General features: G+C 54.4%; 2 protein-coding genes across 2 annotated transcripts; one reads left to right on the top strand and one right to left on the bottom strand.

The window, feature by feature from the left end:
• Positions 1 to 1,786: 1,786 nt before the first annotated feature.
• On the bottom strand, positions 1,787 to 3,617 carry TRIVIDRAFT_182488 (uncharacterized protein; the record flags this gene model as incomplete). Its single annotated transcript, XM_014097143.1, has 2 exons — positions 1,787 to 3,458; positions 3,519 to 3,617. The coding sequence occupies 2 exons, from the start codon at positions 3,615 to 3,617 to the stop codon at positions 2,007 to 2,009; spliced, it is 1,551 nt and encodes a 516-aa protein (XP_013952618.1).
• Positions 3,618 to 10,681: 7,064 nt separating this feature from the next.
• TRIVIDRAFT_68438 (uncharacterized protein) lies at positions 10,682 to 12,529 on the top strand (the record flags this gene model as incomplete). Its single annotated transcript, XM_014097142.1, has 2 exons — positions 10,682 to 10,849; positions 10,937 to 12,529. 2 exons carry the CDS (start codon positions 10,682 to 10,684, stop codon positions 12,527 to 12,529), a joined length of 1,761 nt encoding a protein of 586 aa, XP_013952617.1.
• Between the last annotated feature and the right edge of the window lie 583 nt (positions 12,530 to 13,112).

The raw sequence follows: 13,112 nt of genomic DNA, 5'->3' as shown, positions 1-13,112 counted from the left end.
GGGGCTTCTTCTGCATGCATCCTGCAAGGCCGCCCTTTTGGGCCGAACGCGCTCTTTTTCTTCTTCTTCTTCTTCTTTCTCTTCTAGGTGTCTTTCTTCAATTCGTCCTTCTCATTGGCCTCGGCGAGTGATAGACCGTACTACTCGTACGAGCTCAGCATCTTGTCTATCCCCCTTATCCCTCTCCCTCTTCCCTCTTCCCTCTTCCCTCTTCCCTCTTCCCTCTTCCCTCTCGACCATCCCTCTCCTCGCCAATCACCATCCTTCGATCCAAATCCGTCCCCTTTAAATCCACATCACCGCAAATCACTGGACTTCCCGAGCCCGCGGGGTTCCGGTTCTTATTCTTGCGCCTCCCAGCACCAGCCCCTGGACGCCGGCCCTGCGGCTCCGCCTACAAACTCCATCCCAGCTCCATCCAGAGGCGGCCACGGCAAAGCGCAGACGCCCAACGCCAACTGGATCGTGGCGCGACGACCGTGTCGCCTGCGGTGATTCGTCACTCGCCTCCAGGGGGGTCTTGCATCTCCATCTCCATCTCTGCATCGCATCGCTGGCGCTCTTGAGTCTTGCCTCTCTCGCCTAGGCATGTCGCGATGATGTGATGTCGCTTGCTTGTCAACCCATGCTGCCCCGGTTCATGTACGTACTCGTACGTAATGTAACTACTGTGCTGTGCAAGTTGGGCATCATCAGACAAACAAACGGTCAAGCGTCTAAACTGTCAATCTAGCAATAGTGGCTTCAATTCCAACGCAGCAGCCTCCCAATGCGGCAGTACCCGGACGAACCTCTGCTTCGACAACGCATCATCATCAACCCGTCCTTCATAGGAACCTTGCAAGCTCGGCATTGACGATTCTCTAGCCCGGAGACAAGGCCACACGAACCGTAAGCAAGCAAGCAAAGCAAGTCACACCGATCATTCCCCTCTCCCAACATCCCCTGTTCCTGCGTCCGTCTCAACGAGCAAGGGGCCTCTCAAAAAATAAAATATGACGAGACAAGAAAATATAGTCTCGACAAACCAGACCCCCTCTCGAATCGCTGAATTCACACTACTGTTACTCTGTACCCGCGAAATCTCAACAGAATCAAGACACCGCTTCCAGCAAAAACCACAGCATTCGCTCATAATATCACCACCATGAGCCCAACCCATCAGCAATGCCACCACTCCATCCTCGTCAGCCATCGACACCGCCTTGCCGAACCGGTGAAGCATCCTTGTCGCTAAGAGCGGTAAACGCACAAATATAGTAGTTTTTTTCAACAGAACAGCTGTCCATTCTACTCTCCTCGTACACAAAAAACGCACGGATGCATACAAACGCTCAACCAACGCATCAAAAAACCCACACCCCCAGTCACGGGCTGAGGAAGAAAAAAAAAAAAAAGCAACTTGTGCAGATGATGGAAAATCTGCAGCGCGTATCAGAATCCCGCGTGCCCGGATTTCGCGCGCCTTGCACATAACGCGCGCCAACACACGACACGTGGAGGCCCAATTGATTCCCAAACGAGAAACGTCATCTTGAATAGTTTGGCAGTTTAGTTTAGTTTTTTTTTTTTTTTTTGCTTTTTGTGACTTGGTTTTCCATTGTCTCGTGGCTGCCCCCTTGCAGACGCCAACGCCAAGGGTGAAGATGAGTGGCGTTGCTGTAGATGCTAATACTAATCAATACTCTACGTAGTACGACTAAGGTCAGTAGTAAAGGTCAGTAGTAAAGTACTAACTATTACTCCTCTGCCAAAGGGAGACTGAGCATTTTCATCTCCAGAATGTACAGTAAAGACAAGACCCGTGCTCATATTCATGATGGCTATATACCTATGCTTGTCATAATGCAGTTGCTGCGCTCGGCATAAACCCACCAGCGCAAAAAGAATCATGATTGCTATCATGCGAGATCCCGTAACTCCCAAAGACGAAGAACAACAATAAAAATAACCCCCCAAAACTGGACTTCTATCTCTCGCCTCCTGATTCTCCTTTGTGAAGCCGCCTATAGCTCCTCCTTGAAGAACTGCTCCTCGCTCCCTTCGTCGTCTTGCCTCCCCTTCCGACCATCACTGGCACCACTGCCGCCGCCCGTCTTCTTTTTCTTCTCCGTCGCCTTGGCTCCCTTGGCCGCAGCAGCGGCCTGTTGCTCCGCCAAGCCGCCATCGCCCTCCTCTTCGTGCATCCATCCCCGGAGATGTCTCTGCACGTCGTCAACGTCGCCCACAATCTCCAGTTGCCACCCCTTGTCGCCTGCCTTCTCCTTCATCTCCTGCTCCCACTGGTCAACCATGTCGGGGCTGAGGTTCAGCTTCTCGAGCTTCTCCTTGCTGAGCCGGTCGACTTGGCCGCCGTCCTGCTTGCTGGCTGCCTTGATGAGCACCTCGATGAGCTGCTCCGCGGCTTGTTGGGTGTTGATGTAGTTTCGAGGCGGCGCCAATATCATAGGAGGCTGGCCATCCTGATCGCCGGCAGAGAGAGACTTGCGTCCCCCGACGAGCACGCCGCCAACGGTAAGCTGGCCGCCATCAGTTGCTAGCAATGCCTCCTCTGCTTGCTCTATCAGCTCCTCCTGCTGGAAATACCGAGACGCAGATGCGTGCTGATCAAGCAGCGGAGGAGGAGTCTGTTTCTCGTCATCCGTGATGAGCTGGCACGTAATGGCATCTGCCTTGTTCTCCTCGGGAGGTAAAAAGGCAACATCGCCGCACAGCCTCGGAGTGTTGACGACCATGACATAGGCGCATATCGTAACCTCCTTGATCCACCCAATCTTGTCGTTTTGCATCCCCGGAACACAGTGGTACTGCACCTCAATTGTGCGCGGCCTCCCCGTCAGATCGCATATAGTCCCCCCTTCGAGCTTCTGCACCAGGTATCGTTGATCGCCTTTTACTTGCAGCTCGGCCGGCAGCTTGGATTCGCTAGGGTCGGATTCCGAATCCAAGTCGGAGCTTTCGGGGAGGGCCTGGCCCAGGACGTACTGGGCCGCATGGGGATCGCGCTGGGGCGGCTTTCCCATGGGCGTGGAAGGAAGAGCGTGGAACTGCACAATCTCGCGATTGTTGCAGAACCTATAGCTCCACCATCCGGACATGAAGTAGAGGCATGTGTCTTCGAGCTGGCTGAGAAGGTTCCAGCCACTAATCGCCGCTCGATCAAGTTCACGCTCCTCCTCGGCCTTGGCAAGTTCGGTCGCGGTTTGGTTTTCGGGCGTCGGGGGTTCGATGACGGGGATAGCGCAGAGGTAGCGATGTGGCGGCATGTTCATGACCTCGTACGTGAGAGGAGCGCCGCCACGATATCGCCCATCCTGATGGCCCTGGTTGCCGCTGGCATCGCTGATTGTGGGCTGGGAGGATTCGGCCGAGTACGTTGGATGCTCAATGTTGTATTCGAGCAGCGACTGCGCATCTTGTTCCGAGATGAAGCGGTCGGAGAAGACGACTTCGAACTGCTTCCCAATCAGCCTGTCATTGCGCGCGTGAGCCGTTCATGGGCCGGAGACATAACGTACCTGCGGAAAGGCCAGCAGGTCTTCGTGGATGCTAAAGGCCCGGGACTTGGCCCTGCACAGCGGCAAGGCTGCCAAAAGCGATAGCTGTAGACGGCGCATCATGCCATAGCCTGGCCGCGGGTCAGGAAAAGCACCAAATTGCAATGTTGGATCTCTGCAACGGCTTTGAATTGTCATCAAGTTGAGTTGAGGTCACTGTGTCATTGTCGCGGTTCTGCCGGGCTTTTGCCGGCTCCCATCATGTCATCATATCAAGCATGCATTGTATACTCCGTATGCATCAATCAATCAATCACTCCACGCCAACGGATTGCCGGATCATCATGGCGACGACAACATGCGCCGCCTCCGCCTCCGCTCCTGATTACGAATGGCACGGTTTCGCCTCGAAAGATAAAGAAAATGTGAGAATTGCTAAAAACAATGCCTCATCGATATTTGTCGTTTCATCCTGTCACCTGGCGGCCAATCACCCGTATGGTCATGTGCTTTCAGGATGCGTTAGCTTCGACGTCTCCTACGTGTAACTCTTTCAGCTCTGCGTCAAGCCGTCGACATCCGCGCGCCTCCTATTCCGCTGCGCAATTCCGCGCCGTTGCAAAGCTATCAACCGAGGCTTGCGGCTGATGGCTGATAAGAGAGTGAATGCTTTGCCATCCATCCGTGGACCAACCACAGACGACCTGTAGGATATCGGCGAGATGCGCTCAGCGAAAACGGCGCCGGCAAATCCACTTGAGCTTCCCCAGATTGCCAGTGCTTCCCCCAGAAGTGGCTGTACCTGTGGCCGGGCTAAGCCGTTGTGGCCAAGGGTCAGTTGACTGCTGGCACGCCAACTATGGGCTGCACCCCTTGCATCATCGAGCTGGGATGTCGTCGACTTCCAGCGCATCCGCAGATGGATGACGGAGGGGGCCCATACCTTACCCTCAACTTAGTATCGCTGTTACTACTACTCCGTACTAGGTACTAGTATAGTATCGACTGCTAATCATGGAACGAAGCCAAAGCGAAGCGCAGCGCAGCAGCAGCGCAGAGTGGGCTTGCGGAGGCGATACGACAACATACATGCATACCAAGAGAGCGTGCTTCCTCACCTTGTGCCTTTGCCACGGTCCACGTGGTTGCGTTGAGAACTTGTCCAGCCAATGCAGGCAATTGCGCTGTAATATTGCGCATCGAGTTGACGGGCAGCCGGCAATCTGAGTCACAGCCTAATTCAACGGCAGCAGAAGCAGATTCAACGTCCACGGAGAAAGCAGAATTGGCCACCCTTAGGCTGAAGCTTTGTCAACTTTCACATGACAGACGATCTCTAACACGTAAAGTGCTGCGAGCACTGTGTTGAAAAGCCGAGAGACTAGGCAAAGGCAAAGGCAAAGCAAAGCAAAGCAAGACGACTAACTAGGCAGTCGGCAATTCCCAAATCCCAAACATCTCGTCATCCCATCTCGCCTTTCGTCGCCTATCATCTCGCGCGGCGAGCTCGGAGACGACTCCCGCCCGGGGGCTGAAGGTTTGGGGGAATGGATGGGATGGGATGGGATGGGAACGTTAAGTTGGCCCATGTAACCTCAGACATGAAGCCACCGCGATTAGCAGCGATCAAGCTACTGGCCCGTTGACGCAACCGCCTGTACCTAAACATGGCTCAGAACGCCTAGTGCTGGCCACTTGTTTGTAATCTCTGGCGCTAGAGGCATCACAGGGCTCTGCTGGAAGCCCTCCGATTGCGCTCGGACCAGTTTTCGAAGGCTTCTAGACGTGTTCCACGGCCCTTAGTGACACGGGACCAACGCTTTGTCCAAGTTCCAAGGCGCTGTCAGCCCCGCGCTGTTGGCGATCGCCCCGGCCCAGGCCCTACAGCAACAGACTATTTGGCCCGGATGCCGTCGATTGTTCAGCTTGTGACGATGCATCCGGGGAGGCTGATGCGTGATGGGCAGAGGGGCAGAGAGGCAGGAGAAGGATTCTGCCGCTCCGTCTCTTATCGCAACCCGCGTTGGAAATACGTGTACGGAGTACGTAAAGCATATTGATGTTGCCGTAAACAGAACATGTTGTTGTTATTGCTGCTTCGTGTGATGCTCGCTTGTATGATTCCCAACTTGGTAGTTGCTCGCAGTAGTATTCCTGTGGCAGCCAGATGAGACGGGATCGGCAAGTTGACCTGCTCCTAGAATCCTGACAAGGCAGAATTGGCCCGCCGGTGAGCAACTTTGGCAATAGGAGGCATTAATTATCGCGGGTAATTGCAATGCGGGCGACTCGTTCCGGCTTTGTTCCAACATGGAAGCTTGAGGGAATAATTTCCATTCCAAAAGGCAACGGCTGCTGGGATTGCGCATCTCGAGGGCATGGGGCCGAACCCCTTGATGGATGCGGCTCTTTCAGAGCACAGCCCGTACCAGTACTTGTACGCGAGCTGCATTGATGCTTGCTTGGGTAAGCCATCAATTGGATTCCTTCCATTGAGATTCATGCCAGCACAGCGTGTCCGCGGCATAGGCGCCTGTCTGTCTGTTTGAGAGTTGGGGCTGGTTATCGGTTGATCGAAAACGGCAATCAACATCGCACTGCCGATAAAGTTGCGCGGTTTACGGAGTACTAGGGGGTGCAATTGCAGGGCTAGGACTATGTTAGGACTTGAAGCCTTCTGTCCTAGAGCCTGCTTGAGCTGCTCCAGATATGTACGTGATATGGCATAGCACGCAACACCTCAATGCCTCTATTCGGAGTAGCGTGTCTCACAGGGCTCATTGCCGCCGTGCATTCTACGTGCTGTACTGTATCCAAAGGCTAGCCGGATGCTTCACATGTATCGATCGCTTCGCTGATAGCATCCGTCAGTCAGTTAGTCAGTGGGATACTCGGGACACGCATGTCCTGGCCGGCTGGCGTGCTAAGAGCGCCGGGCTTAGCGCCTGGCCCCGTGAATGGTTGCGTGAGCAGCTGAATATCCGGCGGGCAGGGCAACTCTGTTGTTCGTCCCGCCTCCAGACGCAGGGAGAAAAAGAATCGGGCCACGTCCCTGGAAGCCGGCATTTCGCTTGGCGGGCGCCCAAGGTTGAATTGATGCTTCTAAGTTAAGTACATGTACCCCATCGGTCGGTATACAAACAAGCAATGTATGGAGTGGTACTCCGTACTCGTAGAACGAAGCAAGGAACAGTTACACCACCTTTCACTTGCATGCCAACGCTTGCATCGATCCTCACTTGGTCATGGTCGAATCAGACTTGGGCGCGCGATTGGCGACGGGGCCCTAGACTTGATCCAGGCACAGTCGCTCGCCGCTGCGACCTTGGCCCTCTCACGTCGCGCCAGCAAAACCACCACTCTCACTCTCGCCCTCGCCCTCGCCCCTCAGGAGGAGCCCGCATCTCTGCATGCGCAAGTACAGTGACAGCTTTGGGAATGTGCGGGTGCGTGTTGGCGCATGTACAGCACAAAGCAGGTGGGTGGTGTATTGTATGTATGTTGCAGGTTGATCTTGTCCAAGTGGCCCCCCCTTGCCTACTGGGCTGCCGATCCAGGAACGAGAGCAACACCAAGCCCGTCTCCTGGTCTCACACTCATAGTCGCCCAAGGCCAGTCACGACGCCGCGATTAATGGCGATACAGACCACGCATGTGCCGGATAACTCACCGCCAGATGGGCCAAAAGACGCATGTGCCGGCGTAAGGTACCAGTATGTATGTTGGTACGGATGCATGTGCAGCAGCAGCAGCACTGCCGTTCCATGAGCTGGACGGACGGCCCAGTTCGTACCCAAGGCAGGTTTTCAGTGTGCGTGTGGATGTCCATGTTGATGGTGTGTATATGCTTGTGTGTCAGCCATCATGCCTAGGCAAGGTTAGCATAGGTGAGTATTGTGTGCCATCCCACAATCACACACACACACACGCACACACACAAGCACCAAGGGTCTCGTTGCTCTGTGTCTGTCTGCTTCTGCTTGCGGCGCCCCCTTTGACTTGGCCCCAGGGATATCGGGCAGCCTGGCCGGCGCCATCCCCAGGCCAGAGTAGCATGCTTCGATGCTCTGACTGGGATGTCGGATCTGATTTGCTGGTGGGCTGGCCAACGCTAATCAAGCCCGCCCGCCTCACTTTGCTTTGCGCAGAGGCCCATTGGCGCGCCGGTCGCCAGGATTCGAGGATTTGCTGGTTGCTGGTATTCGCTGCTGCCTTGCTTCCTGAAAAACGGTGACAGTGACATCCAGCCAGACGCACCCCTGTCGTCAACCTGCCACGACAGCCGCTGGCGGCGGGCTGTGCTGCGCGTTGCTTCTCTCGTCGATTCGGTAAGGACGTATTACTTACTGACCGACAGCTGCTTAAGCGTTGTTTTGGAAGCGAACAAGAAAAAGGCTCAGGATTCTGCTGGCGACGACGATGCATGGCATGCGCAGCCCCTTGGCCTGCCTTTTGCCGGTTCAACGTTGTTCACAGTATGAGTCAACTGCGTTTCCCTCGACTCCGACTCCAACACCACACCGAAGGCCCAATGTGGTTCGTCGATGCGCCGTTTGTCTCGCCGCGCATAAGTGACGGGTTACAGGCACCGTCGCCGACACAAAGCAGCACTGTACCGTACTGTACAGTAGGGGCATTTCTGATTCCTTCATCCCCGTATCGGCAACCATCGACAGCCGATGCCCTGGGAAGAGGGGCGGTAGTACAGGCTCCGTGCCTCCGTCAATGCCAAGCCGCGCTCTTAATCTTCTGCCTGGGCATCGCAAGCCACAGGAGAGGTGCTAGCGCGGCTGCCTTTTTGCGGTTGCGATGACAGCATTGAACAGAGAGATAGATAGAGTACGCCGTAGAGGGAGCGATGATCGGAGCACGATGGGAGCTTGGGGCGTGGTGTAGGTTAGTTGTATTCTCAAGTCTGGCGTCGGGTGCGAGCCGCATAGCCGCATCGCCAGCCATCAGTCCGTCTCTCAGTCCGTCCGTCTGTCTGTCTGTCTGGCAGCTTCACCGAGCTAGTCACACAGCAAAATGGCTTGTAGAGCGTTTAGCATCCACGATTTAGAGTGGTGTGCTGGTCCTCCGCGTTTCTTCAAACCCCATGCCGTGCGAGCGAGATGGCCATCTTTGCTCGCCAAACACCATCAAACCTCGTCCAGCCCCCCTGCTAGCACCGATCCAAGAGTCGCACTCAAACTAGCTAGAAGAACATCGATATGCAGGGCACCTTTCCGCGGCACGTACAGGCATGAGCACGGCGTCGTGTCCTGGGTCGCGGGGGGCAAACTTGGGCATTTTCCCAGGTGATGTGGAATTGCTGGTCTCTTGGGCCCAGTGACACGAAGACGCAAACACATTGACCTCAGCCATCAGGATTCGCCTTGGGCGCTGGAGAAGTGGACGACGGGACTTGCCCAAAAGCCGTAGGTGATGATGGCACGTACCCAGATTGCAAGACTTGCCAAACCTCTCCATACCGTAGGTACCTGACAGGCGCACACAGTGAGCCGGGGAGGAGGAATCTCTGGGCAATCCATCATTGACTGTGCTGCATTTGGCCTGGCCCTTGTTTCGTAACCCTCGTATCGTATGTACGGGCTATGGGCTATATCGAGCAGCCGTCGGGCCCGTCGCTGAGGCCTTTTAGGATTGATCGGATCAATGCGGCATCGCGACAGAGAGCGGCCGGGCGTCGTCTGGTTGGTCTGGTTGGTCTGGCTCGGCCTGCGAAATGGAACTGACGCTGACGATCCGTTGTATCCACATCGCCAATATTGATGCAGCAAGGTTTAATTGTGTGAGGTGAGGTGCTCTGTACAGTACTGTACCGTACGGTTCAGGTGCTAGTGCCGGGGCCACAGCGATCAGCGGCCAGGAGAGCGCCTTGGGCAAGCGAGACGTCATTTCCACAGCGGGCCACATGCGCTGTTCTGGCGCACACACAGCACAGCACAGGGGGGGGGGGCATCAGCCGTCGCAGCACTGTACGATCAATCCATACTTAGTACTGTACAGCGTAGAGGGTGCCTCCACCGAGAAGCCCTGAAGCGTCTCTGATTGCGTAGGTGCAGGTGCAGGTGCAGGTGCAGGTGTAGGTACCCCGTCAAGGAGAGTACAGTACCTTTACTCCGTACCTACATTGTTCAAATTGTCTCCATCCCATGCCCCCCGTCCCATCGTGGACCCTTGTTGACGCATCTGTGTCTTGGGTCTTGTGGCTGAATTGGCTTTCTCCTCCCACACTCGACCTCGATTGATCAAATGCCAAATAAGGTACCTGCTCCAGCCCATCTCCATCTGGTACGTACCCGCTACCTGTGCCTTGCCCACAGTACGAGAACAGACTAAGAGCCCATCTTGGTCTACCTTATGTTTTGTGTGTTGATGCAGCATGGACTGACTGGAGCCCTTCACCCGCTGCCACACTCTCTGCTTGTGCCAACTGGCCCGCGGCTTACCTCACCTCACTTCAAACGCTCTACTCATGTATGCCTCGATACGATGAGTTGGTGTTCTGCTACTGTACGCTCCGGTACAACCAAAGGCCATACTGGTACTTAAAACGCAGCCACATCGCCTTTTCTCAACCAACCCACCACGCCGTCCGTCCAGATTGCCTTAAACCACACGACACTTATAAAGAGCCTCCAGCAACCCCCCAACTACTTACTTCGTCCTGTCTGCTTTTCCTTTTTCTTCTCTTCTTCCTCTCCTCCCATTTATATCTGCAGCATTCTTCTAATACCTCCTTGACTGGACCACCATCCTTTATATCTTCCATACTCACTCCTGTTTTCTACTCTTTATTCCCAGCGCTCCTTATAAGTGCTGCCCGGCGCCGCGCTCTGACGAAGACGTTCAACTTTATCTCTTCTTCAGCAACTCTTTGCGCCGCCAATCACTCCCTCGTCATATTCTGCCATCACCGCATACTGCCACATCTTCACAGCCGCCACTGCTGCTGCTTATCTATTTTTTATTTTTACTTTTATTTTTACTTTTTCCTCTTGATATTAATACTCGCGGTGCTGGCATTCCCATCACTCTCTTAACCCTCTCAGCTTTCCACCCTCATCATCATCTCTCTCTCCCCCCCTCCCCCCCATCTATCTCCATATTAGGTGCTCGGCATGTCGAATAATAGTAGACATCCCAGTTACCACCCACCTTTAGACACACAGCCTGACATGATGGCCTACAATATGGAACCCTCTCCAAAGTCCATCCAGGGCACCATGAATTTCCTTTCCCGTAGCACACTAGAGCTGCCGTTTCAGTCGCCCACGCAAAGTGCGATGCCGTTTTCTCCCGACTTCGCCGCAAATAGCAGCGCGCTGCCATACAGTGTCAACATGAATGTGAGTTATTGGTCTTTGATGACAGGGAACCCCCTTTTTGCGGCTTCATTCGTACACTTGCACCACATACCTTGTTTTTTCCCCCAGCAAGACAAATCTCATACTGACCATGTCTTTTTCCAGCAACAGAGCCACCAGACTCTTCTCCAGCAGGGACGGGCCTTGTCGCAGGCTGCCCACTATTCGCTGGCCCCTCCTCCCATGCATCGCGACATGTCGATTTGCTCAGAGCCCATCATGCGGTACAGGCAAACGACGCCCTCTGCGCCAACCGGCCGGCGCATCAGCCATGAGATGCCCTTCGCACCTCTTGCGCAGGTCCAAGAGAATGCTTCCTCTGATGAGAATGCTTCCCCTGATGTTGGCGTGACCCCTCAGGCGTACTTTGCCAATATGGCCCAAAGCTACCTGTCGTCGACCGGCACCAATCTGCCCCTTCACGACATGTTTGCAGGCAGGCAATCCGCTACTCCTTCCATGGTCACGGCATCTACAGGCACGGAGCTGGCTCCTCCCATGACGAGGGAGAACAGTTTTGTTCTTGCTAGCCCCGGCGTCAACATCACGAGGATGCCCTCGTCCGCATCCTACGCCGACCTGTTCCCCGGCCATGGTGCATCGGATTTTCAGCAGCCGAGCTGCTCCAATCCGTCCAAGATGCCCGAGGAACTCCTGGCGGTGGGCGGTGGCTTCTCTAATTTCCCTACAATGCAATACCCAACTCCGGAATATCAAATGTTGGCGTCCCCTACATTTGCTCCCACGCCCATGGAACGGGTGGACTCGACTTGCAGCACCAAGTCGACCGCCTCTTCTGTGGAACGCCGGGCCAGGGAGGCTCGAGAGCGGGTTCTGCTGCAGGCACAATCAACTTCGATTGCTCCCATACCTCAGCCGCTGCCCCGGGAGCCGGCTCAGCCCGCTCTTGGGAAACGCTCCACGCAGCAAGTCGCCAAGGTCAAGCAAAAGCCCAAGCACCCAAAGCTTCGATGCAGTTATTGCAATGAAATCCCTGATGGGTTCCGAGGCGACCATGAACTGAGGCGCCACATCAGCGCGAAGCATGTCCGGATTGTCAAGAAATATGTCTGTCGTGATCCGAGAGAGGCCGGTATGCGGAGCGGGCTTAAGCCCCTCAATCCCCTCTCTCGATGCAAGGCCTGTGCTTCTGGGAAGCAGTACAACGCCTATTACAATGCGGCAGCCCATCTTCGGCGCACTCACTTCAGAGTGAAGCCGATCAGAGGCAAGGGCGCCACGGCCATTAGCGAGAGAAGAGGCGGCAAGGGAGGCGGCGATTGGCCTCCTATGCCTGATCTCAAGGCATGGTTTGTGGAGATTGAGGTCGAGAGCGAGAGACCTACCTCGGTGGTCACAGGCGATGACCCCCCTGAGGAAGGCTCTCTTTCTCCAGCATCTACGTCCGCTACGCACATGGGCACCAACGCCGATTCGTTCGGTGAGGATGATTTCACTTCCGACATCATGCCAGTGAGCTACATGGAACAGTCGACTCAGGAGGACTCGCAGTTCGCCCTGCTGTCTGCTCTCGACGAAGGTGACGCTGACATGCTTGATTCATCGCAAGATTCTGCGACATCTGATTTTCAAAGCATGAACAACATGACCTTTGATATCCCTTGGTTTGATGATACCGATTTGGGGTTTCCATCGCTCTGATGCGGATGAGTGGATGTGTCGTCCCGTCGCTTGACTACCATCATGTACACTGATGTACACGTGGGATATGATCGACTCGCTCTGGATCGAAATTTAAATAAAGAAAAAAAGAAATTCCAAAAAAAAGAAACCAAAAAAAAATTACACAAACAAAAAAAAGAGAACTTACTATCATGAAATCATGACAAAAACAAGCTACCGTGCAACAAGAGCAAGGGGGTGCAGACAGGGATGAAACCTTGGCAGCATTCCTGTTGCCAAATCATCCCCACTGACGCTCTTTTACGATATATTTCTTTTTCTCTTCCAATTTTCATCATTTTGTCTATGTCTGTTGTATTCGTTTGGGTTTGGGTTTTTTGATACTTTTGCTTACTATGTTTTATCGAATGTCGTCGGGATACGTTTTGATGAGCTATTGGATCAAAGTGTTCCAGCTACACAGAATCACCGAACGCACACGGTGGCAATTTCACGTTTTTTACCTCCTTTACGGAGATCATTCGGCGGCATTCTCATATTGTCGCGGCATTTAGGAGGCGCGAGGCATTGTACGTTTACGGATTACGAAGAGTCGAGACTG

This window comes from Trichoderma virens (assembly GCF_000170995.1).
Source record: "Trichoderma virens Gv29-8 chromosome Unknown TRIVIscaffold_86, whole genome shotgun sequence".
Lineage (NCBI taxonomy): Eukaryota > Fungi > Ascomycota > Sordariomycetes > Hypocreales > Hypocreaceae > Trichoderma > Trichoderma virens.
Note: the sequence above shows the minus strand (reverse complement) of the source record. Positions and strands in the feature narration are given on the sequence as shown.